This window comes from Theropithecus gelada, chromosome 16 (genome assembly GCF_003255815.1).
Source record: "Theropithecus gelada isolate Dixy chromosome 16, Tgel_1.0, whole genome shotgun sequence".
Classification (NCBI taxonomy): Eukaryota; Metazoa; Chordata; class Mammalia; order Primates; family Cercopithecidae; genus Theropithecus; species Theropithecus gelada.
Genome location: NC_037684.1, coordinates 51,721,449 through 51,745,179, shown reverse-complemented (window position 1 = coordinate 51,745,179; position 23,731 = coordinate 51,721,449). Strand labels below are relative to the sequence as shown.

At 52.6% G+C, this 23,731-nt stretch overlaps 1 protein-coding gene and 1 non-coding gene across 3 annotated transcripts in view; both read right to left on the bottom strand.

Moving 5' to 3' along the window:
• Positions 1 to 23,731, bottom strand: part of PGS1 (phosphatidylglycerophosphate synthase 1) — a 50,239-nt gene that overhangs the window by 12,878 nt on the left and 13,630 nt on the right. For both annotated transcript variants that reach the window (XM_025361811.1, XM_025361812.1), the window contains exons 2-7: positions 21,362 to 21,551; positions 17,040 to 17,117; positions 15,034 to 15,133; positions 13,854 to 14,043; positions 12,580 to 12,758; positions 9,386 to 9,907 (exon numbers count right to left, since the gene is read on the bottom strand). In XM_025361811.1, the coding sequence (XP_025217596.1) occupies positions 9,386 to 9,907; positions 12,580 to 12,758; positions 13,854 to 14,043; positions 15,034 to 15,133; positions 17,040 to 17,117; positions 21,362 to 21,551 (1,259 nt within the window). The remainder of the gene's footprint in view (positions 1 to 9,385; positions 9,908 to 12,579; positions 12,759 to 13,853; positions 14,044 to 15,033; positions 15,134 to 17,039; positions 17,118 to 21,361; positions 21,552 to 23,731) is intronic.
• Positions 13,330 to 13,458, bottom strand: LOC112610477. Its single transcript, XR_003116374.1, has one exon. It is a non-coding gene; the product is annotated as a small nucleolar RNA SNORA30/SNORA37 family (small nucleolar RNA).

Below are 23,731 nucleotides of genomic sequence, written 5' to 3'. Positions count from 1 at the left end.
TTTTTTGAGACGGAGTCTCGCTCTGTCGCCCAGGCTGGAGTGCAGTGGCCGGATCTCAGCTCACTGCAAGCTCCGCCTCCCGGGTTCCCGCCATTCTCCTGCCTCAGCCTCCCGAGTAGCTGGGACTACAGGCGCCGCCACCTCGCCCGGCTAATTTTTTGTGTTTTTAGTAGAGACGGGGTTTCGCCGTGTTAGCCAGGATGGTCTCGATCTCCTGACCTTGTGATCCGCCCGTCTCGGCCTCCCAAAGTGCTGGGATTACAGGCTTGAGCCACCGCGCCCGGCCTGGCTCCCTTCTTTATGAGGCCACCTAGGGGCCGACGCTCAGAGGCAGGCAGGCCACCTCCAGTGCGCAACTTCATCAACTGCTTCCCCATCTACTGCTCATTCTTGACCCCAAGATAGACTGTATATGTATTTGTAGACAGTCTCTATATCTATCTATGTTTCCCATATAGAAAGAATAAGGGTTTTTCAGCAGGTGAGTGCCCAGGATTAGAGAGGTAGCTCACACTTTTAACCTACCTGAGACTGCCCATCAGCTTCCCCGCCAGACTTATTTGCACTGCAATCTTTCTCCATCAGAAAGAAAATAACGATCACAGGCCAGCCTGATGCCCTCTGGGGAGCCCTAAGGAGACAGCATGAGTCAAGCACCTGCCAGGTCCGGAGATGCCACAGGGTGCTGCTGCGAGATGCCCATACTCCAGCATGCCCCACAGGCCAGGGCAGCTGGGAACAATGGTGTTTCAAGATTTCAGCTCACAAGTCAGGAGTTTTAGCCATTGGTCTGTGTCCTGAGGACAACTGGGAAGTTTCAAACTGGGGAAGGGGAATCTAAAGGCCCTTTTGGAGGTCAAGGCTGCAGTGAGCTAAGATTACCCCCACTGCACTCTAGCCTGGACAAGAGAGAAACACTATCTCCAAAAAAAAAAAACAAAAAAAAACAGGAGCCCTTTAGGTTCTGTTTCATCTCCCTCGCTCTAGGCCTGAGCAGTCTGGAGCTCTGGTCAGACCTGCACCACCAGTCAGGATGTCAGGCTGTGTATACACTGGGCTAAGACTATCAGGCCTGGGACTCACTGTCGGGAAATCTGTTTCCCAGTACAAGGCCATAAACTGGTTATCACGCCCGACTCTTCATCCCAGGGCCTGACCTCTGGGCCTGACATCTTTACAATTCCAGGAACCATCCAATTAGGGAGACCTGTAGCAGGAACCATAGCCTGAAGAGGGAAGAAGCAGCCCTCTGCAGACCAAGTGCTTTTGGGAGGGGACTGACTGCTGGCAGTTCATGGGGCAGAGAGAAATGCTGCAGCCCTGGGTGCCAGAGAGGGCAGGGTGCAGGGGAGGCAAAGGCGGCTGCTACTCCACAAACACTCGCTATAAAGCAAGTGTCACGGGGACACCAGAGGAGGACCTGGACTGGAGTTGCAACTTCCGCTGCCTCCCAGCTCTAGGCCCCCTCTTCAGAAAGGACGCCTGCCCCTGCTCTTCTGCAAAGTCACTCTGCCCTGCGGAAGGCTGATCCAGGCCTCAGCACTCCCGGCCTCCATGGCAGCACTCCCTCAGCACTCGCACCGTGACTTCTGAGCCCTTTCCAACAGGCCCTGCCCACCCTCCAATCTCAATGCCCACCACTCCCAGCGCCCCTGCTGTTCTGCAAGCCTCGTGTGGTCGAGGGGCTTCTCATTTCTGTCCCCTCTGCCAGGACACTCCGGCCCCAGATGGTGGCATGGACGCTCCCTCTTCATTCAGGCCAACTGCCCGAGTCCGAGTGTCTGCTCCTCAGAGAAGCTCTCCCTTAGCCCCCTTGTAACAGACCCCGCAGCAGCCTGGAGCCTTCCCTTGCTCTGCTCTTCGTAACTCGCTCCCTGGTATTTGTAGAGATGCATCTGCTTCTTATCTGCTTTCCATCAAACTACAAGCCTTAGGAGGGCAGGGAGTTAGTCTGTCTGGTACCCAGTGATCCATTCCCAATGTGCCGAATGATGCCTGGGACACAGTTGGTACTTGTTAAATATCTGTTTGAATAAAATAAACAAACTGAGAGTAATAATGTCTCTCCCAAAAAAGGTCAAATTAAGTGTTAAAAAAGCTCTGAAGGCCAGGCACAGTGGCTCACCCCTGTAATCCCAGCACTTTGGGGAGCCAAGGCGGGCAGATCACAAGGTCAGGAGTTCAAAACCAGCCTGGCCAACATGGTGAAACCCCATCTCTTACTAAAAATACAAAACTTAGCTGGGCATTCTGGTGCGTGCCTGTAATTCTAGCTACTGGGGAGGCTGGGGCAGGAGAATGGCTTAAACCCAGGAGGCGGAGGTTGCAGTGAGCCGACTTTATGCCACTGCACTCCAGCCTGGGTGACAGAGCAAGACTCCCTCTCAAAAAAAAAAAAAAAAAGCTCTGAAGTTTAGGTTTTGTTTTATTGTATTTTATTTTGAGACAGAGTTTTGTCTTGTCACCCAGGCTGGAGTGCAATGGCGCAATCTCGGCTCAATGCAACCTCCGGCTCCTGGGTTCAAGCGATTCACTCGCTTCAGCCTCCTGAGTATCTGGGATTACAGGCGGCTGCCACCACGCCCAGCTAATTTTTGTATTTTTAGTAGAGATGGGGTTTCACCATGCTGGCCAGGCTGGTCTCAAACTCCTGACCGCAGGTGATCCACCCACCTCTGACTCCCAAAGTGATGGGATTACAGGTGTGAGCCACAACTGCACCCGGCCTATTTTGTTTTTGTTTTGTTTTGTTTTGTTTTTGAGATGGAGTCTTGCTCAGGCTGGGGTACAGTGGCGCGATCTCAGCTCACTGCAACCTCTGTCTCCCGGGTTCAAGTGATTTTCGTGCCTCAACCTCGCGAGTAGCTGGGACTACCGACATGCGCCACCACACCGGGCTAATTTTTGTATTTTTAGTAGACACAGGGTTTCACTATGTTGGCCAGGCTGGTCTCAAACTTCTGGCCTCAGGTGATCCGCCCACCTTGCCCTCCCAAAGGGCTGGGATTATAGGTGTGATCCACCGCGCCAGGCCTCTGCAGTTCTAAGACAGAAGTGCACGAACATTTTAAGAGTACATGCACGAACATGTACTCCTCCCTCAAGCGCCCCCACAGTATTCTGCAATAAATCTCACAGGATTCTCAGACTCCAATAAACACATGGAGAGGACAGAAGATCTCATAGTCTTATCCTGGCAGCATAAGCGCTCGCCTGCTCTGACATCAGTACAGCTCTGAGAAACTGTAAGCGCCCACAGGCTGGTGTGTGTGCTCAGCCTGAAGCGAGCAATTTGCACCAGCACAGCACCCCTACCACACCCACTGGGTGCCCAGGGGAGAGCCGCCTCACGTGTCGCCTAGGCAAACAGGGTGGGGCTGCCCGCCTCTCGCCATCAGTTCACCTTTGGGCAGAATGCCAACTGGCCTATCAGAAAGGCAATAAAAATAGTGACATTCTCACAACCATTAACAGACTTCCCTGTCAGCATGAGCCAGAAATCTCTTAATCCAACACCCTGCTCCGCCCTAGCCACCCACATTGTGTTGTTAATGCTAGAATACTGCATCTAGAAGAAATTGAAGTCAACATGTTAAAACTCATTTTCTGATCTTCTTCATGAAATGCACGCCAGAGGGCAGAGCCCATGTCCCAGCAGATGGACACAGCCTGGTTCAGCACAGCATGGCTCCTGCCTGAATGTGATAATGGGATGGGCACCACTCGCTCTGTCCCTCACCTCTCCACGGAGCAGAAAGATGAAGAGAGACATGAGAACTGGCTTGACACAGTTCATACTCAGCCTCCCCTGAAGCTGCCTCTCAAGACCTCGAAGTGAGCTTACTGGCACCCAGCAGATACCACACTTTCAATGGCTGACAAGGCCGGACTGCTCCTGCCTGTACCCCACCCCCGACCAGAACCAGGTTTGGGAAGGAAAGCTCAGCACCCATCCAGATGTGTCTGCAGCAGCACAAAGCACTTCCTGTTAAGAGTCCAAATTCTACCCCAGCTCCCAGAACCTTGTCCCACCACACCTACTGGGCGAGGAGCGAGGGCCAAGCAACAGGAAACTGACAACCATGAATCAGAGGAACTGCCACCTGCCTGAGATCCAACCCAGATGCCCACCCTGCCCCACCTCCCATAGCCAAGGCGATGCAGGTGAAGAGGCCTGGCAGCACCTTCCTTCATGACCAAATCAGCACAACAAAACTACAGGGAGCAAGGCCAGAGACACAGCACCAAGGGATCCAAGACCCCCACCCCACTCCCTTCTGCCAATCTATTCGCTCAGGGACACGCAGTGGCCCTCGGCCCCCAGTGTGATTTCAACCTCCACGCACCCCACCAGGCGCCTCACCCGGCCTAGGAACCGTACGGTTATTTTACAGAAAGTCAAACACGAGCCCCGTTCCCTGTGTCCTCCTGACAATCCAGAGCCATCCCCTGACTGCATAGGAAGGAGATTAAGCCAGGCCCCTCAGCTGTGGCCACAGGTAAATGTGGACTCAGAGCCAGGCTTCTACACTTCAAGTCTAGTAATCTCGATGCCAAATCACACTTGCATGACTTCTCCTGAGTATTCTAAATAGGCTCCCTTTACAAAAATCCAAGTAAAAATTAATAGATAAACCATATTGCAAAAGAAGTCTCTAGTGCTTGCCTTTAAATAGTTGAGGGTTCCTCTGGTTCTTAGAAACAGCTCAATTTATTGAAATGTGATAGAGATACATGACAGATTGACAGATAAAATATGTTAAGAGATCAGCATAGTACGCAAAAGAGGTGTATCAGGCTGTTGAACGATCGGCAGATGGTTATCACACAAGAATCTTTCCAACAAGGCATCTAAGCAACTGCCAGACAGTCCTGGCAATAGTTGACAACACACAAAACACTAAAGAAAAAACGCCAGCCCTCTGAATTTTCTGTCACCAGACTGCACTGAAATCCACTGGCAGCTGCTGAGCCACGGGGTCATTTCACATGAGAAGGTGCCTCTTCCCCCCACGCGGCTCTTCCTTGCATCACTACACTCATGGGGCCACCAGCAAGTTCAACACAGTCACTCCGCAAAGCCTCTTGTTGCCTGGCTCCCAGAGGAGTGCTGTGCTGACAGAAGAGTGCTGTCTGAGGGGCGAGGATCTGGAATCCACAGTCCTGGCTTACCCGCCTCTGCCCAAGGGCTTCTGGGAGCAGGAGGAGCTGAGATCAGCCCAGGCCTGTCCTACAGGAGCCTGGGTGAGGGAGTGGAGGTATCAGCGCATAGCCACCGGCAGGAATTTTCTGGGGCCGAAACAGACACACCCAAAGAGGCACACAGCCTGTACCCAGCAAGCGCCATGCAAAGGGTAGACAGTCAGGAAATGGTCCACTGGGCCAGCCATCCAAATCCACAAGCAACCTGTGGCCGCCCACTCATCTCTCAACCTGACACAGGCTGCCCTGGAGGAAGTGACCATCAAAAGATGGGCCTGAAGAGGTGCTGACTTAAGATCCCACTGGCGACACAGCCACTGAGCAGGGAAGGACCCTCGCCTCTCACTTCAGCATCAAGTGACCTCTGACCTCTGGTTCCTGGCTTTAGGATGAAGCCCCTCTGCTCAGCAGCAGCTCCCTCCACGCACCATCCATCCCTCACCCACCTCTGCCAACTCTCCCCTATATCCCATCCCCCACACGGGCACATGCCCTGGGATCCAGCTGTAAGATCATCCCCAATTTCCCACTAGTCCGGGACTCCTGGGTTGCAGGGAACGCACCCCACCCCCACACACACACCACCCACACCAGGGCAGGAGAGAGGGAGCGGCAGAAGCACACCAGTCCCGGAAAAGGCAAGACGCACCGGAAAAGCCGGTTGGATGTTTCTGTTTCAGCGGTAACTGGGGAGTCAGCTCACATTTATCAAAGCCGCTTCAGGGAAATAACCGGTGGCAGAGTCAGAAGCTACAGGCCAGGAGCCCCCCACCCTCCAGGCTGAGTTAAGGGGCCTCCTCATCGTTCCAGCACAGTGCAGTTGAGGAGAGCAATGCCTGGTCACTCCTCTGCAGCTCCCTAGCACACGGCAGTATAGGTCTGAGGCCTCCCCAAAGGTCAAAGCTGCCCCACTGGCCAGCTCTTTCAATACCCCATCCCTAGGTACTGTTGTTATTCCCAGAAGTAATGCCAATCCAAAATTACTTTCCGCACCTGCCACAGGCTGGGGCCACCTGCCCTGAGACACTGACCACCAGCCTGGTTCAGTCACCACACATGCCAGAGATGGGCCCTGCAGGACAGTGTGGCAGTCACTTCCCGCACCAAACAATGCTACCTGCCTAGACAGGCCTGTGGGCCTCAAAGCAGCACATGGGAAGCCCTGGACAGGCCAGAAGCTTCCTATTCCAAGCCGGGAGAGTTCTTAAGGCTAGGCATGAGAATCTACTCGGGGCGTTTTTCAAACACCATGGTGGGTTCAATCCCCACAGAGCTGGATGAAGGTCTAGGGGAACCTGGGCTTCAGTTTGTTTTTTTGGTTTTTTTTATTTTTGAGATAGAGTCTCGCTCTGTCGCCCAGGCTGGAGTGCAGCGGCACAATCTTGGCTCACTGCAAGCCGTACCTCCCGGGTTCTCGCCATTCTCCTACCTCAGCCTCCCAAGTAGCTGGGACTACAGGTGCCCACTACCACGTCCAGCTAATTTTTTGTATTTTTAGTAGAAACGGGGTTTCACCACGTTAGCCAGGATGGTCTCGATCCCCTGACGTCGTGATCCGCCCGCCTCGGGCCTCCCGAAGTGCTAGGATTACAGGTGTGAGCCACCGCGCCCGGCTGGCTTCAGTATTTCTTACAATGCACCCCCCCGTTGAAAAACATTGGTTTAAAGAAAACAAAAACAAACCACCTGAGCACTGGAAGATCCTCGAGTCTCAACAGCACAGATGTGTGCCCACAGCAGTCCACAGCCTAGACCCCAGCCGTGGAGGCCTCCCACTCGCTCAGCTCTTCCGAAAGCCACTAGGACCAGGACAAGAGAATGAGCAAAACAGGCCTCTAGACTGCCCAGGGAGAAGCTAGAAAAGCTGCAGGCTGTACTCATGGCGCAGGGGCCTCCAGGTACCATTTCCCCTTCTCTAGACAGACTAGCCCCGGGGTTGGGGGTCCCCAGTGTCAGAAAGGAGTTATGGTCCCGCTACTAGAGGCGGGCACCCTCTCAACATCAAGAGGCCATGGGGTAAGCCCACTGCTAAGCACAAGGTTTCCAGCATGTTGTACCCATGTCTCAGAGGAGCTGCCCCTGGGATTCTGCCCCATTTCGGCTGCTCTGCCAGATACCTGAGAGGGATAAACATACAATGCAGAGTGTGACCCTCTTCCTACCACCCACCACCAGCAAGACTATGCACAGAGCCTGCATTTCCTCAGCTATGGGGAAAAAGGGCAGACACTGGCATATAGGGAAAAAACCAAAGGCAATAGTGAGGAAAAGACAGGAAAACTGGGTTGCTGATGCCAAAACAAATGATCCCTAATGAATCCTTTCTCCCTGAAAAAGGCACTGCCAGCCAGGCGCAGTGGCTCACGCCTGGAATCCCAGCACTTTGGAAAGCCGAGATAGGTGGCTCACAAGGTCAGGCATTCAAGACCAGCCTGACCAACATGGTGGAACCCCATCTCTACTAAAAATACAAAAATTAGCCAGGCGGGATGGTACACGCCTGTAATCCCAGCTACTAGGGAGGCTGAGGCACAAGAATCACTTCAACCCAGGAGGTGGAGGTAGCAATGAGCTGAGATCACGCCACTGCACTCCAGCCAGGGCAACAGAGCAAGACTCCATCTCAAAAAAAAAAAAAAGTTGGCCAGGCGTGGTGGCTCAAGCCTGTAATCCCAGCACTTTGGGAGGCCGAGACGGGTGGATCACAAGGTCAGGAGATCAAGACCATCCTGGCTAACACGGAGAAACCCCGTCTCTACTAAAAAATACAAAAAATTAGCCGGGCGCGGTGGTGGGCGCCTGTAGTCCCAGCTACTCGGGAGGCTGAGGCAGGAGAATGGCGTAAACCCGGGAGGCGGAGCTTGCAGTGAGCTGAGATCCGGCCACTGCACTCCAGCCTGGGCGACAGAGCAAGACTCCGTCTCAAAAAAAAAAAAAAAAAAAAAAAAAAAACAGTTGCCAACAAGCAGGAACTCTGACCATCAAGACAAGGCTAAGGGCCAGGTGTGGTGGCTCACGCCTATAATCCCAGCACTTTGGGAGGCCAAGGTGGGCGGATCACCTCAAGTCGGGAGTTCAAGACCAGTCTGACCAACATGGAGAAACCCAATCTCTACTAAAAATAAAAATGTAGGCCGGGCGCGCTGGCTCAAGCCTGTTATCCCAGCACTTTGGGAGGCCGAGACGGGCAGATCATGAGGTCAGGAGATCGAGACCATCCTGGCTAACACGGTGAAACCCTGTCTCTACTAAAAATACAAAAAAACTAGCCGGGCAAGGTGGCGGGCGCCTACAGTCCCAGCTACTCGGGAGGCTGAGGCACGAGAATGGCGTAAACCCGGGAGGCGGAGCTTGCAGTGAGCTGAGATCCGGCCACTGCACTCCAGCCTGGGCGACAGAGCAAGACTCTATCTCAAAAAAAATAAAAATAAAAATAAAAATAAAAAAGTAGCCAGGCGTGGTGGTACAGGCCTGTAATCCCAGCTATTCAGGAGGCTGAGGCAGGAGAATCACTTGAACCCAGGAGGAGGAGGTTGTGGTGAACCAAGATTGCGCCATTGCACTCCAGCCGGGGCAACGAGAGCAACATTCCGTCTCACAGCTAAGGCATGTTCCTCTCCATCTCTTAGGAGAGGTTACGTCACCACATCTTCACAACAGCCACCAAATGATGTGACCATATATGGTCTTTGATGCATAAAAGAGACGGATTTTACACAACTGAAATTCACTTATGGGGAGGCAAGGCAGGCAGACCACTTGAACTCAGCAGTTCAAAATCAGCCTGGGCAACATGGTAAACTCCCATCTCTACAAAAACACAAAAAATTAGCTAGACGTGGTGGCACACGCCTGTAGTCCCAGCTACTCAGGAGGCTAAGGTGGGAGGATCGCTTGAACTGGGAAGTGGAGGTTGCAGTGAACTGAGATCATACTACTGCACTCCAGCCTGGCAAACAGAGCAAGACTGCCTCGGGAAAAAAAAAAAAAAAACCACTTGGGAAGATGAATGCTCTCCTCTCCCCAGGTCATGGGACAGCTATGCTGTGCCTGCAAGGGCTGCTGGGAAGGTAAGAAGGGAGAAGTGCAGTGCTCTAACAGGCAGGTGCCAGGGCTCCCCCACCCCCTGCCCGTGCTTGTGGCTGTCCCACGCTGGGCCGTCCTCCAGCCAGCTGCTGCGCACCTTTAGCATGGAACGTCCAGCCCCTCCGCCAGTACTCCTGCAGCTGGACCCGCTCCTGCTGTCCCAGGCTGCACACCTCGCTGTAGAACTGCCGCTCGATGTGCACATAGGCCGCTGGGATGGCGCCAGCCACTCCCTTGGCCCCAAAGAAGCCATTCACCTCTGGTGAGGCCAGCAGGATCTGGTACTCAGCCCGAGTGCCCAAGACCAGGTCCATGTAGGCCTGGGTCAGGTTGAAGTAGCCAGTGGTGAGGTAGACCTTTGCACCACGCTCCGCCTCAGTCAACAGGGTCTCAGTGACAATCTCATCGATTTGAATCTCGAAGGGCTTCATCTGAATCAGCGGATAAATCCAGGTGTCAGGGGCTGGTCTGCGATCCCCAGCAGCTGCTGCATCTTCCTGGGTCAAAAGGGAGTTGCTGTGGAAGGTCTGGGCATGCAGCATCTGCTGGCGGGTCCTGGCTGAGTTGATCACATCCATGACCCTCTTATTGGCTGCCTTGCAGTACTCGGCCCGGTCACCTAGAGGAAGACGTGAGAGAGGAGTAAAGGGAAGAGAAAGAAAGGATCTAGATTCTGCCCAGCTCAGGGGACGGGGCATGTGACAGGCAGGTGCAGATGCTACAACTGGATGTTCACTGAACACACGCTGAGTGGGCCCAGGACCCCAAGCCCAGAGCGAGGCTCCTCTGGGGATACAGTTTGCCCAAGACAAGGGCCTGGCCCACAGCAGCCCACACTTAGGCAGAAGTGAAAGGCATGTCAACCTATCAGTCCAATTACAAACAAGTTTAAACCCAGGCAAGACAAACTGACAGAGGGAGAAATTAGGATAGTGGTTACCTTGCGGGTAATTCTCTGCAGGGGCACATACAGGGGGCCTCCAGGAAGCGGGTCCACTAGGAACAGGTTCATGGCTGTATACTTACGACTGGCGCTCGGGGTGCATGTTCTACTTCATTAAGGAAGCTCAGTCAAATAAAGACATACAAGTATAACCAAAAAAGGAGCATGTGTATTCCACGGATGGGGTCACAGGGAAAGCCTTGGATAAACACCATCAGCTTGGATAAGCACATCACCATGTGGGAAAGCCTCCCACAGCAGTGACAGTCCTGGGAGAGAGGAAGAACGGGCAGGCTCAGGCTCTGCATGGGGTGCCCTTTGTATTTGGACAAGACACTGGTGACAGGTAACCATGCTGACACACTGAAGGGAAAGATGCTACTATCAGAAAAGACAATTCAATGAGAATTAATGAGTTAAGCACCCAACTCAAGAAGACAGGGGAAAGAAACAACAGAATATAACCATGAATACAGTATAGGGAAGCAAAAATAAAGAACAGGCCAGGCACAGTGGCTCACGCCTGTAATCCCAGCACAGCACTTTGGGAGCCCGGGGCAGGCAGATCACCTGAGGCCAGGAGTTTGAGACCAGCCTGGCCAACATGGCGAAACCCTGTCTCTACCAAGAGTACAAACATTAGCCAGGTGTGGAGGTGTATGCCTGTAACCCCAGCTACTTGGGTGGCTGAGGCTGGAGAATCACTTGAACCTGAGAGGCAGGGGTTGCAGTGAGCTGAGATCGTGCCACCGTACTCCAGCCTGGGTGACAAGAGCAAAAAACTCCATCTCAAAAAATACATATGTGTGTGTGTGTGTACATATATGTGAGTGTGTGTATGTGTGTATATATATACACACAAATAAAAATAAGAATAGAAATTATTAGAATGAAAACGATACAAAAATGGAGAAAGTCGACTGTCTGACAAAGGATTGACAAGACAACAAGGCTTTGGCGAGGCTGGTGAGGGAAGTGAAACAGGGAAGGAGGGCTGTCCCGGGCCATCCTGCCGGCTTGCACGGTCTGAGCTGAGAGCAGGGACAGACACTCGGTGCCTTTCAGGGCTGGGCTCCAGAACAAAGAGAAGGACCAGCCCGTGCAGAGTCTGGACTGTCGATGCCAGCGCCCTCCGAGGAGAAAGGAGTCACACTGCCGCACGCTGGACGGGGCTGCGGGAGGGAGGAGCGCCGGGGCCCTGAGCACACCCTGAACCTCTCTGTGGACTCACATTCTCCCAAGCACAGCTGGGCTCGAGTCTCCCCACTCCTGCTCCGAGAGTGCTGGCTCTCATCCTGGCCTAAGCACGGCCCGTTCTCTCTCATATCCATGCCTGGCCCGTTACATTAGACCAGGGATCCAAATACATTTTCTGTAAGGGTCAGATGGTAAATATTTTAGGCTTTCTGGGCCAAAAGGCAGAGCTGAGGATGCTAGGCAGGCACTCAGCAAGAGAGATGCAGAGCTCCACAAGCTCTTTATGGATGAAATTCAAAATACACCAGTAGTAACTGAGCATGGCGGCGGGCAGAGCATCACACCATCACAGTCGGGCTCTGAGACCCAGGGCTCCCCTAACACAAGGACAGGGCTTCCACCAGATGGCCCACTTAAATGCTTCCATTCTAGGTCCACAAGACGCGGAGAGTTCTTCTCCCAACAAGGTCCAAGTTCAGCTCCTCCTCCCCAAGTTCAAATCCAGCAAATTCAGCAGCAGCCCTCTAAAGGCCATGGGGGAGCCACAGCCACAGGAATCACAGGAATGCAAATGGCCTGGAACACTCACGCCAGGACCTGCCTGGATCCAGTGGGCAGATCTAAGAGCTCTTACACTTCACTTTCCAGGCAGGGGGCCACAGAGCTCAAGGGAGCCGGAAATCACAGGCACAAGTGATAGGCTTGGGGAAATGGGCCCTAGGCGAACAGCCACTGGCCTGGTTGCTTCCTGTGATGCAGGGCAGGCTCCTGGGTCACTCGCCCAGGCACACGTGTTCATTGCTGAGTAGCTACTTGTTAACTGCATCCTGACCTGAGTTTGTCACCCGCCCCCGCTAGTTCACCTGAGACCTGGGTCACCAGGTCACGCCGCTGCATACCCTTGCCTGAGTCCTCCTCACCTGCATCTTCCCTCCCACACTCCCGCCTTCCTGGGCCGGCTCTCTCACCCACAGAGCATGACTGATGGCCAGTGAGTCACATCTGTCTGGCTTTTTTAAGGCCAAAAGCAGAATGAAGCCCTCCCACCCAAGATCCCTATGCCTGCAGCAAGGCCACCCAGAGGTGTGCTCTCCTGGGCCCTCACTCCACCCCACCCACAGCCACAGAAGGGTGTCAGCGGCAGCCCCTACCTTTGTAAGGATGCACCATCCCATCCACCACCTGCACTGTGTCGTCCCCCTGCAGCTGCAGGGACACATCCCCCACCGCGTCCACCAGCTCCGTGAAGAAGTCGGCAATCTCCACGCAGTCCTGCAGGAACACGTAGCGGTCCTGGCGGTTGGTGAAGTAGGAGTCACTCAGGTTTGCACTACAGGGATGGAAGACGCAGGTTCTCAGGTGAACTAGCAGGGGGGTAACAAACTCAGGTCAACATGCAGTTAACAAATAGCTACTCAGCAATGAATACGTGCAAGAGACAAAGCCAGAGTCGATCTAAGGTGACACAGCGAGTGACCCACAGGCTCCTCCTCTCAAGGAGCTGACAATCTAGCTGAGAAGAGGAGATGCAGACACAGAAAGTCAGCTAACCACGCAGGGCTTTTGTTTGCTTGTTTGTCCTGAGACAGCCTCATTCTGTCGCCCAGGCTGGAGTATAGTGGCATGATCTTGGCTCCCTACAGCCTCCGCCTCCCAGGTTGAAGTGATCCTCCTGCCTCAGCCTCCTGAGTAGCTGGGGTTATAGGCGTGCACCACCACACCCAGCTAATTTTTGTACTTTTAGTAGAGACGGGGCTTCACCATGTTGGCCGGGCTGGTCTTGAACTTCTAACGTCAGGTGATCCCTCTGCCTCAGCCTCCCAAAGTGTGGGATTACAGGCGTGAGCCACTACGCCCGGCCCATGCAGGGCTATTTATCAGTGCCCATGTTTGTTTGTTTTCTCTGTCCCACTAAGTGACAGCTGCCACTGGTACCGTCCCAGAGCAAGGATGCAATCAAGGGCCTTCTCTCAGCACCAGCAACCCAATCCTGGTCCCACTGCCGAGGGGAGGGCCTGTGAAAGGGCCCACATTTATCAACCCAAGGACCTGGACTTCCAGGTCTGACTCTTGTTTATTTTTCTGGCTGTCTACCTGACAAAGTGACTCATCCTCTCTGATCTGTTTCCACATGTACACAGTGAGGAAAATACCACAGAGGGTCACTGGGGGTGGGAACAGACAACACACCTGAGTGGCCAGCACATGCTAAGTGCCCAATCAACAGTGGCTTCCAGTCAGTCCCTCGGGGTTTCCAGCCTCAGTGGCAGAGACAGTGCCAGGGAGGTGCTGCGGGTGCACAGCAACCAGACCTACAAGCAGGTTCTCCAAGGCTGAGGGGAACGGGTTTCCCACTGTTCCTATTCCACTGCCCTCCAGCCTGCAGAGCAGGAAGGCAAAAGCACCGGCGGTGGGAAGCACTCACCCGCTCAAGATGACGCTGTTGTCGAAGAGATACACCTTAATGTGCTGCAGGCCAATGGTCTCATTGAAGCGCTCAGGGATGAGGAGCCGGAGCAGGCCGCGGAGGTGCGGCGTGTGAAAGAGGGAGACACGGACCTGCTCTGGGAACCTCTGCAGAAGTGGGAGCAGCATCGTGCGGGAGTTCTTCCGGCCTGAACACAGGACAGAGAAAGCGGCCGTTGACTCACAACAGGAAGGCATCCTGCCTCCAGTGAGGAGCCACCTCCACGTGGCCTCGCCTTCACCTGCGCCGTCCACCTGAATCATTCACACCAACTGGGGCTACTCCAGCCAGGGGACTCCCGGGCCAACCTCCGTCCTGTATGCTGGCCACATCTCAGGCCTGGAGTGCTCAGCATGGCAGATGCCTGCTCTTTTTGCCACCCAGCACCCATTCACCCTCCTCCTGGTAACTGCACCCAACCTCCTCCTGGGGCACTACCCCACCCACTCTCAGCATTTCTGCTCTGGGAGACGACCCTACCCACCTTGCCCCTCACCCCCAGCTCCATGGGGGAGCACACAGGCCTGGGCTGGACTATTCGGCACAGTCCAAGCTCCCGGCTGGGCACGCCACCGTCAGGCCACTCAGGAACTTTGACCGAATTCTCAGGAAACCAGACTCTTTCAAAGGACAAGGTATCATAGGGAGACAAGCCTAAGCCACCAGGGGTCACCACACAGAGCCTGAGAAGGAAGCCAGGCCAAAGAAAACAGCTACGGGATGGATCCTGGCGACACAGCCAAACCCCAAATCACAAGCCACCCAAAGCAGATCAGTCACAGGAGTCCAAAAAAGTCTTTTTGCCTAAGGCAGTTTTTCAAGAGACAAAGTCTGGCTACATTGCCCAGGCTGGACTCAAACTCCCAGCTCAAGCAGTCCTCCCACCTCAGCCTCCCAGGCAGGTGGGACCACAGGGCATGCCACTGACTCGGCTCCTGCCTAAGCTGATTTCAGTTGGGCTTTCAGTCACTTGCTGCAGAAAAAAATCCTAACTCACACAATCAGGCATCCTGGGCCAGCTTGGATGATCTTCAAATAGCCTTGTCTCTGCCTGGGGACGAGGGGGTGACAGTAACTCCTCTCGGAACTGAGGATCTGACACAGGAAGCATGAGGGGCCAGGCGTGCATGCCACCTACCTCGTGAGCCCCGCGTGAAGTCTAAGAGAATGGAGACCTTGAGATTTGAAGGAAACTTTGCTTGGAGTGACTTTTCTAGAGTACTTTCCAGGCAGTCCACCTACCAAGAAAGAACACAGAAGAAGAGAAGATTAAGACCCAAAGAGGTGTGTGTATTTAAAGAAAAACAAAACGCCCCATCGGCTAGTGCTCTCGTCATCTTCTCCAAAGACAGGTTTGTGCCATCAGCACTTGGACACCAACACCACAAAAACTCTCTGTCTGAGAGCCCCTTCTTGATCATCAGAAGCAGCACCCAGGGGCCCTGATCGGCCCAAGCCTCCAGGAATGGAAGGGGACCTGCAGGCAGAGGCGTGCTGCCTGACAGCCAGCCCATGCCACCCTGAAAACACTATGACACCAGGTCCCACGTACATTTCAACACAGACAATCCTCACAGACAAAACAAACAGTGCCCTCCTCGTAAAGAGCACTTAGTAAATATTTGCCAAATGAATGAATCCAAGACACGGCCTGCCCACTGGCCACTCTCCGCAGTGCAGACATTCCATTCTTCTCCCGTGAGAACACACAGGCTCCCAGGCTTGGAGGGGAGGGTATATCCTTAAAAGAGAGGGAGGCGGCCGGGCGTGGTGCCTCACGCCTGTAATCCCAGCACTTTGGGAGGCCGAGGTGGGCAGATCACCTGAGGTCAGGAGTTCAAGACCAGCCTGACCAACATGGAGACCAACATGGAGAAATCCCATCTCTACTAAAAATACAAAATTAGCCGCGGTGGTGGGGCATGCCTGTAATCCCAGCTACTCGGGAGGCTGAGGCAGGAGAATCACTTGAACCCCGGAGGAGGAGGATGTGGTGAGCCAAGATGGCGCCACTGCATTCCAGCCTGGGCAACAAGAGCGAAACTCTGTCTCAAAAAAAAAAAAAAAAAAAAAAAAAAGAGGGAGGCCTCCTTCTTAGGAGAGGCAGAGAGGGGAGGACGGCTCATATGAACCCATTGCCCCTCTCTCTCCACACTCCAATCCCTATAGCTCCCACCTGTAACTCTGAACAAGGACAGACCAAGAAATGGCACTAACTCTGGGCAATGGGCCCATCCGTTTCACTATACGGAGCGGAAAGCAATCCCAGGAGACCAAGAGAAAGACGTGATCTCATTCACAGACTCACTTCAGCTGAGCCTCAGCTCCCGCCACGCACCAGAACCTGCGCTGGCCCCAACAGCTCATACAAACCTGGGGACTGCTGGCTCCTTCCCACCCACCTACCTCACTGTAAGTGACAAGGATGGCACAACAGCAAGTCCAAGGGGAACAAGGCTGGCAGCAGCCCTGGCACTTGACACCAGCCCGTGGCAGAACCAGCCAGCCAGCCCAACTTGCACTCAGGTCCGTTTGTCCAGTACAGGGTCAGAAAGCCTTTTGTGTAAACAGCCAGAGAGTAAATATTTGGAGCTTTACAGACCAGATCGGCGCTGTCACAACTACCCAGTTCTGCCGCTGCAGCATGAAACTGACCACAGATAATAGGCGAATGAGTGTGGCTGTGCTCCAACAAAATTTTATTTACCAATACAGAAATTTAAAGTTTTCGTAAGTCATAAAATACTATTTTTTTCTTTCTCAATTATTTGAAAATGTAAAAACCATTCTTTCTTAGCTCACAGGTCACACCGTAACAGGTGGCAGGTCAGATTTTGCCTGCAGGCCACAGTCGGCCAAGCCCTGAACTGGCAGGCAGAGCTGCCTGGGACCCTGTGTGAGTAGGAGGACACTGCCAGTGAGGCCAAGAAGGCCCAGACCAGGCCTCCCCACGCTCTCCTCACCAGGCCCTCCCCACACCAGGCCCTCCTGACATGCCCACATCTGGGGCAACAAAAATAAGAGCTGGCTCTGACATGGAGGCCAAGGAAAGGCAGCTCCACACCAACTCCATGGCACAAAAAGCTGTGGCACGTTGGGGCCCATTCACTACTGCTACCAGGACCATCTCCCCATAAACCTTACCAGTTCCTGTTCCAAAGGACCTGTCCCCAGGTAGAGGGATGCCATCACGACCCGCCTCTTGGCCACTCTTATCTGCCCCTGAGAGAGGAGAAAAATCCAAAATTCAAATTTATCATTTTCATGATTCACTAAGAAAACAGAACCCTTTGACCTGGCAGGCAAATCCTACTCCAAGCTGAACTATCCTATGTCTTTGCCAATTAATATTTAAAGCAAGCTCGAAACGTGTATGGTAACCTCCCAAATAAGTTCCCACAATCCTAAAAGAAAATAGCCTGCAAAGTAAAGCAAAGTCTAGGCCAACTATAAAATGCAACACGGCCATTAAGAAGAATGAAGGCAGGCTGGGTATAATGGCTCACGCCTATAATCCCAGTACTCTAGGAGGCCGAGGCAGGCAGATCGTTTGAAGCCAGGAGTTCGAGACCAGCGTGGCCAACATGGCGAAACCCCGTCTCTACTAAAAACATAAAGATTAGCCAGACCATGGTGGCGCAGGCCTGTAATCCCAGCTACTCAGGAGGCTGAGGCAGAAGAATCACTTGAACTCAGGAGGCAGAGGTTGCAATGAGCTGTGATCACACCACTGCACTCCAGCCTGGGCAACAGAGCAAGATTCCGTCTCGAAACGAAGAATGAAGGCAATCTACTCACACTGCCACGAATGTCCACAATGGATTGCTGAGCCACAAGCAAATGACCTGTGCTCCCACCTCCTACACCTCACTCCTGCACAAAGCATGCAAGCGCGCGCACATGTGCGTGTGTGTGTATGTGTGTGTGTGTTTGTGTGTCTGCAGAAGCATGGAGAGTACACAGCAAACTGTCCTCCAAAAAGCAGAGCTCAAAGGAAGGGGAGTATGGACACAAACCTGCCCTCTTTACCTTCTACCCATCTGCACAGTTTCCAATGTCCATATTCAGCATGCACCACTCTTGAAATGTAGATGGACAGGTATACAGACACGTGAGCAGAACACACCAGTGCCCCAAGATGACACCCCAAATCAGTCCTAACAGCCAGGGGCCTCTCCCTAGCAGTCCCACCCCTCTCAGGGGTACAAAGAATGGCAGGGGTACAAAGAATGGCAGTGCTACCAAAAGATACACAGGAGACCCAGGTGAGAGGGAGGCAGCTTCACATCTACCTGCTTCTCTATCAGAAGCAACATCACAGCCCACCCTGCATCGTCAACACAGGATGACAGGCAACTTGACTAGACAGAAACATGAACAATCACTAGGAAAGGCTTCCGGACAAGGAAAAAACAAAGCAACTTCCCAAGGTTGCTATTTCCTTTGTTTTGTTATGAATTAAAATAGATGTTTGTGGGGGTAATGATTATAAAGAAAGGGAAAAATAAATAAGGCATAAGACGCCGGGCGTGGTGGCTCACGCCTGTAATCCCAGCACTTTGGGAGGCCAACGCAGGCAGATCACAAGGTCAGAAGATCGAGACCATCCTGGCTAACACGGTGAAACCCTGTCTCTATTAAAACAAAATACAAAATATTAGCCGGGCGAGGTGGCGGGCGCCTGTAGTCCCAGGTGCTCGGGAGGCTGAGGTAGGAGAATGGCATAAACCCGGGAGGTGGAGCTTGCAGTGAGATGAGATCGAGCCACTGCACTCCAGCCTGGGCGACAAAGCGAGACTCCGTCTCAAAAAAATAATGAAAGAAAGACAAAGACAGAAAGAGAAAGACAGAGAGAAAGAGAAAAAAGAAAGATTGAGAAAGAAGGCATAAGACAATTTAGTTCAGGCAACCAAAGCATATCTGACTGTTTACATATCTGACTGTTTGCTACAGATGTAGCAAAGGCATGGGGACCAGGCAGAAACCAGCACCGTCCTCCCTTCTCGATGTGTGCCCTGGGAAGAAACATGCTACTCAGTGTGACACACACTAGGAGAATCTGCCCACACTTCAGCGCAGACTGCAGGGAAAGGAGGCCCTGGTGTATTCTCCACCTGCTGGGGCAAGCCCCTCTGCCCCTTCCTGCTCTCCGCAGGCCCACCCTCCTCAGGCAGGGCCCGACCTCCTGGCCAGGGGATCACTACATGGAGACAGTCAGTCATCCTCCCAGAGTTGATTAGGACAGAGAACAATTGCCTTTGAAAAACTTGTTTCTTTAGGCTGGGCACAGTGGCTCACGCCTGCAATCCCAGCACTTTGGGAGGCCGAGGCAGTTAGATCACCTGAGGTCGGGAGTTCGAGACCAGCCTGACCAACATGGAGAAACCCTGTCTCTACTAAAAATATAAATTAGCCAGGCATGGTGGTGCATGCCTGTAATCCCAGCTACTCAGAAGGCTGAGGCAGAAGAATCACCTGAACCCAGGAGGTGGAGGTTGTGATGCGCCGAGATCGTGCCATTGCACTCCAGTCCGGGCAAACTCCATCTTAAAAAAAAAAAAGAAAAGAAAAGAAAAGAAAAGAAAAACCTGTTTCTTCAACTTGAGGAGAGAATCAAGTAGGAGCAAAGAGCCAACAGTTACAGCACCATTTGGTACAAACAAGGATGCCCAGGACAGGTGAGCAGTGCAGGGAGGCGGATGAGAGGGGAGAACAAAAGGACACGCCTGTGTGCACACACAGAATGCATTCTGAATGAACCAGTCAAGCTAAGTGTGGATCAACAAACAGAACAAAAGCGCAAAAGGAGAGAAAATGGGCAGGCACTCAAATGACTGAGAGTTCATTTTCCGCACAAAGGTGAGTCTCTACCTAGATTTCCTATTGTCTCCCAGCATTCTGCCTGCTTGGCCTGGCCCCATCAGACCTTCATTATTCTTTTTTTTTTTTTTTTTTTTTTGAGACAGAGTCTCGCTCTGTTGCCCAGGCTGGAGTGCAATGGCGCGATCTTGGCTCTTTGCAACCTCCACCTCCCAGGTTCAAGCAATTCTCCTGCCTCAGCCTCCTGACTAGCTAGGATCACAGGTGTGCACCACCCTTCCGTATTTTTGGTAGAGACAGGGTTTCACCATGTTGACTAGGCTGATCTCTAACTCCTGACCTCAGGTGATCCACCCGCCTCAGCCTCCCAAAGTGCTGGGATTACAGGCGTGAGCCACCATGCCTGGCCTAGACCTTCGTTCTAATATCATTGCTAATACAAACTCATAGTTCATGCTGTTAAAAATTAATTAGTGTTGAATTACTTCATTCCAATTAGCAGTTTAACCAGAATAACTAGATGTGGCATGTAAACCTGAGTAACACGTTGAAAGCTGAACCCCCAAATGCAAAACTTACATCACTATCAGGAGAGGAAAGGCACACACTTAAGACAGAGTCCCTAAAGAATCAAGACTACGCCGGGCGCGGTGGCTCAAGCCTGTAATCCCAGCACTTTGGGAGGCCGAGACGGGCGGATCACGAGGACAGGAGATCAAGACCATCCTGGCTAACACGGTGAAATCCCGTCTCTACTAAAAATACAAAACACTAGCCAGGCACGGTGGCCAGCGCCTGTAGTCCCAGCTACTGGGGAGGCTGAGGCAGGAGAATGGCGTGAACCCGGGGGGCGGAGCTTGCAGTGAGCGGAGATCCGGCCACTGCACTCCAGCCTGGGCGACAGAGCAAGACTCCGTCTCAAAAAAAAAAAAGAATCAAGACTACAAGGCTTAGACCCAGGATGTCTAAATTCCCCGTTACTTTGAAAGGCCTCTTCATGCATATCAAATCGCACCCACGAGTTTTTACTTCCTATTACATCTACCAAGATGACACTCATACTGTGTTTGGAGATGATTCCAGGGTTAGGGGTCCATCATGCACAGACTAGATAAAGATGCCCTCCTGCCCTGTCACCTTTAGCAAGGACATACCCGTGTGGCCCACGGGTCCTCAGTCCTCACTAACCTCCCTTCTCATGGTCACAACTTCACCGTGAAACAAAAGGAAACAGTGCACCCATAAGAATCAAAGACTAGGCCCGTGGCCGCACACGGTGGCCAGTACTTTGGGAGGCCAAGGCAGGAGGGCCATTTCAGCCCAGTGGTTCAAGACCCACCTGGGTAACATAGTGAGACCCCTTCTCAAAAATAAAAAAATAAATAAATAAAAATAAGGTCTAGTTCCTTGTTCTCACTGTTGCCTTCTCAGAGCTTCTCCACCTGAGACACTGGCCCCACAGGCAAGTTTCTGATTGTGGCTCAGCTCAACCATCCATGAAGCTAAAACCTGACAGGTAAAACCTGGAAGGAAGGAAGAAGCTTGAGCAGCTATCAAAAGTTTCTAGACTAGAAAGCACTCAGGACTCACAAACCTAATCCCCCAAAAGCTCTAACTCAAACTTTTTTCCTTTAGATATAACTTACCTTCATGAGCTCAAAAAACTCTGCTGGGGAAGAAAGCACCCTGACGTGAGAACTGGAGACTCCAAATTCTGGAACCAGGTTTCTGATCCACTGGAACCGGTGCACGCCTTCCGGACACAGGCAGCAAGGTGGGGAGGTGACCTGGGGAACAGTGGGGGACAGCAGGGGAGCCAGTAACAGCCATGGTGACCTGGTTAAAGAAATAAGCAACTGGGTCATACCTCAAATACTTCTGCAGAAGCCCCTCTCAGTTACTGGTGGGTGAAGAGGGGCTGGGAGATGGGTGTGTTGTTTGTGTTATGAATGTCAGATTTTCTAGAACATTTTCAAAAGTGAGCCCAACTCAAGCCCTGCTAAAGGATTTTTCCTTCGGCCTTTCTTCTTATTCCTTAAAAAGCCTACTAATCGAGCAACTTGAGAAGTGTCAGTACCTATAGATAAACCCCAAACTTTAATTCCAAACAACTCAGGAACCAAATTTAGAGCATCCACAAGTAAACTCATAAAAGCTACCACATGGTTTGCCACCATATGGCAACCTTCTAATGAATCTACCTCAAAAAAATGTGCCTGCAGCCACCACTAAAAGACACCAAGCAGAAGCGTAAGTGTGGCAGAAGTCTCATGACTACAGCCCAGACACCCCACTTTATGACTCATGAGATAAACAAGATTTCTATTCAAGGAAGTACCCAGAAAAAGAAACTTTTCTCTTTAAAAATCCAATTTATGCTGAGCATGGTGGTTCAGGCCTATAATCCCTGCACTTTGGGAGGCCAAGGCAGGATGACTGCTTGAGTCCAGGAGTTCAGGACCAGCCTGGGCAATATAGCGGGACCCAGTGTCTACAAAAAATTGTTTAAAATTAGCTGGGCAGGCAGGGCACAGTGGCTCACACCTGTAATCCCAACACTTTGGGAAGCCAAGGCAGGTAGATAACCAGAGGTCAGGCGTTCGAGACCAGCCTGACCAATATGGTGAAACCCCATCTCTACTAAAAATACAAAAATCAGCTGGGCGTGGTGGTGTGTGACTGTAGCCCCAGCTACTCGAGAGGCTAAAGCAGAAGAATTGCTTGAACCAAGGAGGTAGAGGTTGCAGTGAGCCAAGATCGCACCACTGCACCCCAGCCTGGGTGACAGAACAAGACCCTGTCTCAAAAAAAAAGTTAACTGGTCATGGTAGCACACACCTGTAGTCCCAGCTACTCAAGAGGCTGAGGCAGGAGGATCTCCTGAGCCTAAGAGTTCAAGGCTGTTCTCCCAGCTCTGATCATGCCATTGCATTCCAGCCGGGGTGACACAGCAAGACCCTGTCTCAATCAATCAAAATCAGACTTGGAAAGAAAAGCTGGAGCAGGGAGAGAAGGGAGAAAATGAGCCCCTCTCAAGAGTAATGATGAGCCGTGGCCGGCCACGGTGGCTCACGCCTGTAATCCCACCACTTCGGGAGGCTGAGGCGGACAGATTACCTGAGGTCAGTAGTTCAAGATCAGCCTAGCCAACATGGTGAAACCCCATCTCTACTAAAAATAAAAAGACAGGTCGGGCGCGGTGGCTCACGCCTGTAATCCCAACACTTTGGAAGGCCGACGCAGGCAGATCACGAGGTCAGGAGATCGAGACCATCCTGGCTAACACGGTGAAACCCCGTCTCTACTAAAAAATAGAAAAAATTAGCCGGGCGTGGTGGCGGGCGCCTGTAGTCCCAACTACTCGGGAGGCTGGGGCAGGAGAATGGCATGAACCCGGGAGGCGGAGCTTTCGGGGTGTCATGATCGCGCGACTACACTCCAGCCTGGGCAACAGAGACTGTCTCAAATAAATGAATAAATAAATAAATAAGCCGGGCATGATGCAGGTGCCTGTTATCCCAGCTACTCAGAAGACGGAGGCAGGAGAATTGTTTGAACCTGGGAGGCGGAGGTTGCAGTGAGATGAGATGGTGCCACTGCACTCCAGCCTGGGCAACAGAGCAAGACTCCATCTCAAAGAAAAAAAAAAAGAAGAGTGATGATGAGCCGTGCCCCTTCACCGTCAGCCACATCCTGTTTGGTGGGGTCACACACCATCTCTGGCCAGCGTTAGCTCGACCACATAAAGCTGCACCCCTGGCAGACTCCACACTCCACTGAGGCCAAGGCTGGAGGAGAGGCATTTCTGCCCACAGAGCTTCATTTCTGCTCCTCAGTGACTAAAAAGCCTGCGGGAGACGGGGGTAGAGGGACTGCACACCCAGAGCCCCACACAGACCTGAGCTACTATGAACTCTAGTCCTGCAAACAGCAGCAGGAAAACCCACTTCAGCGTGTGATCTCAAGAGGGACTTGGGAGAGAGGACGCTTGGACATCCCAAGGCCTGAATGGCCAA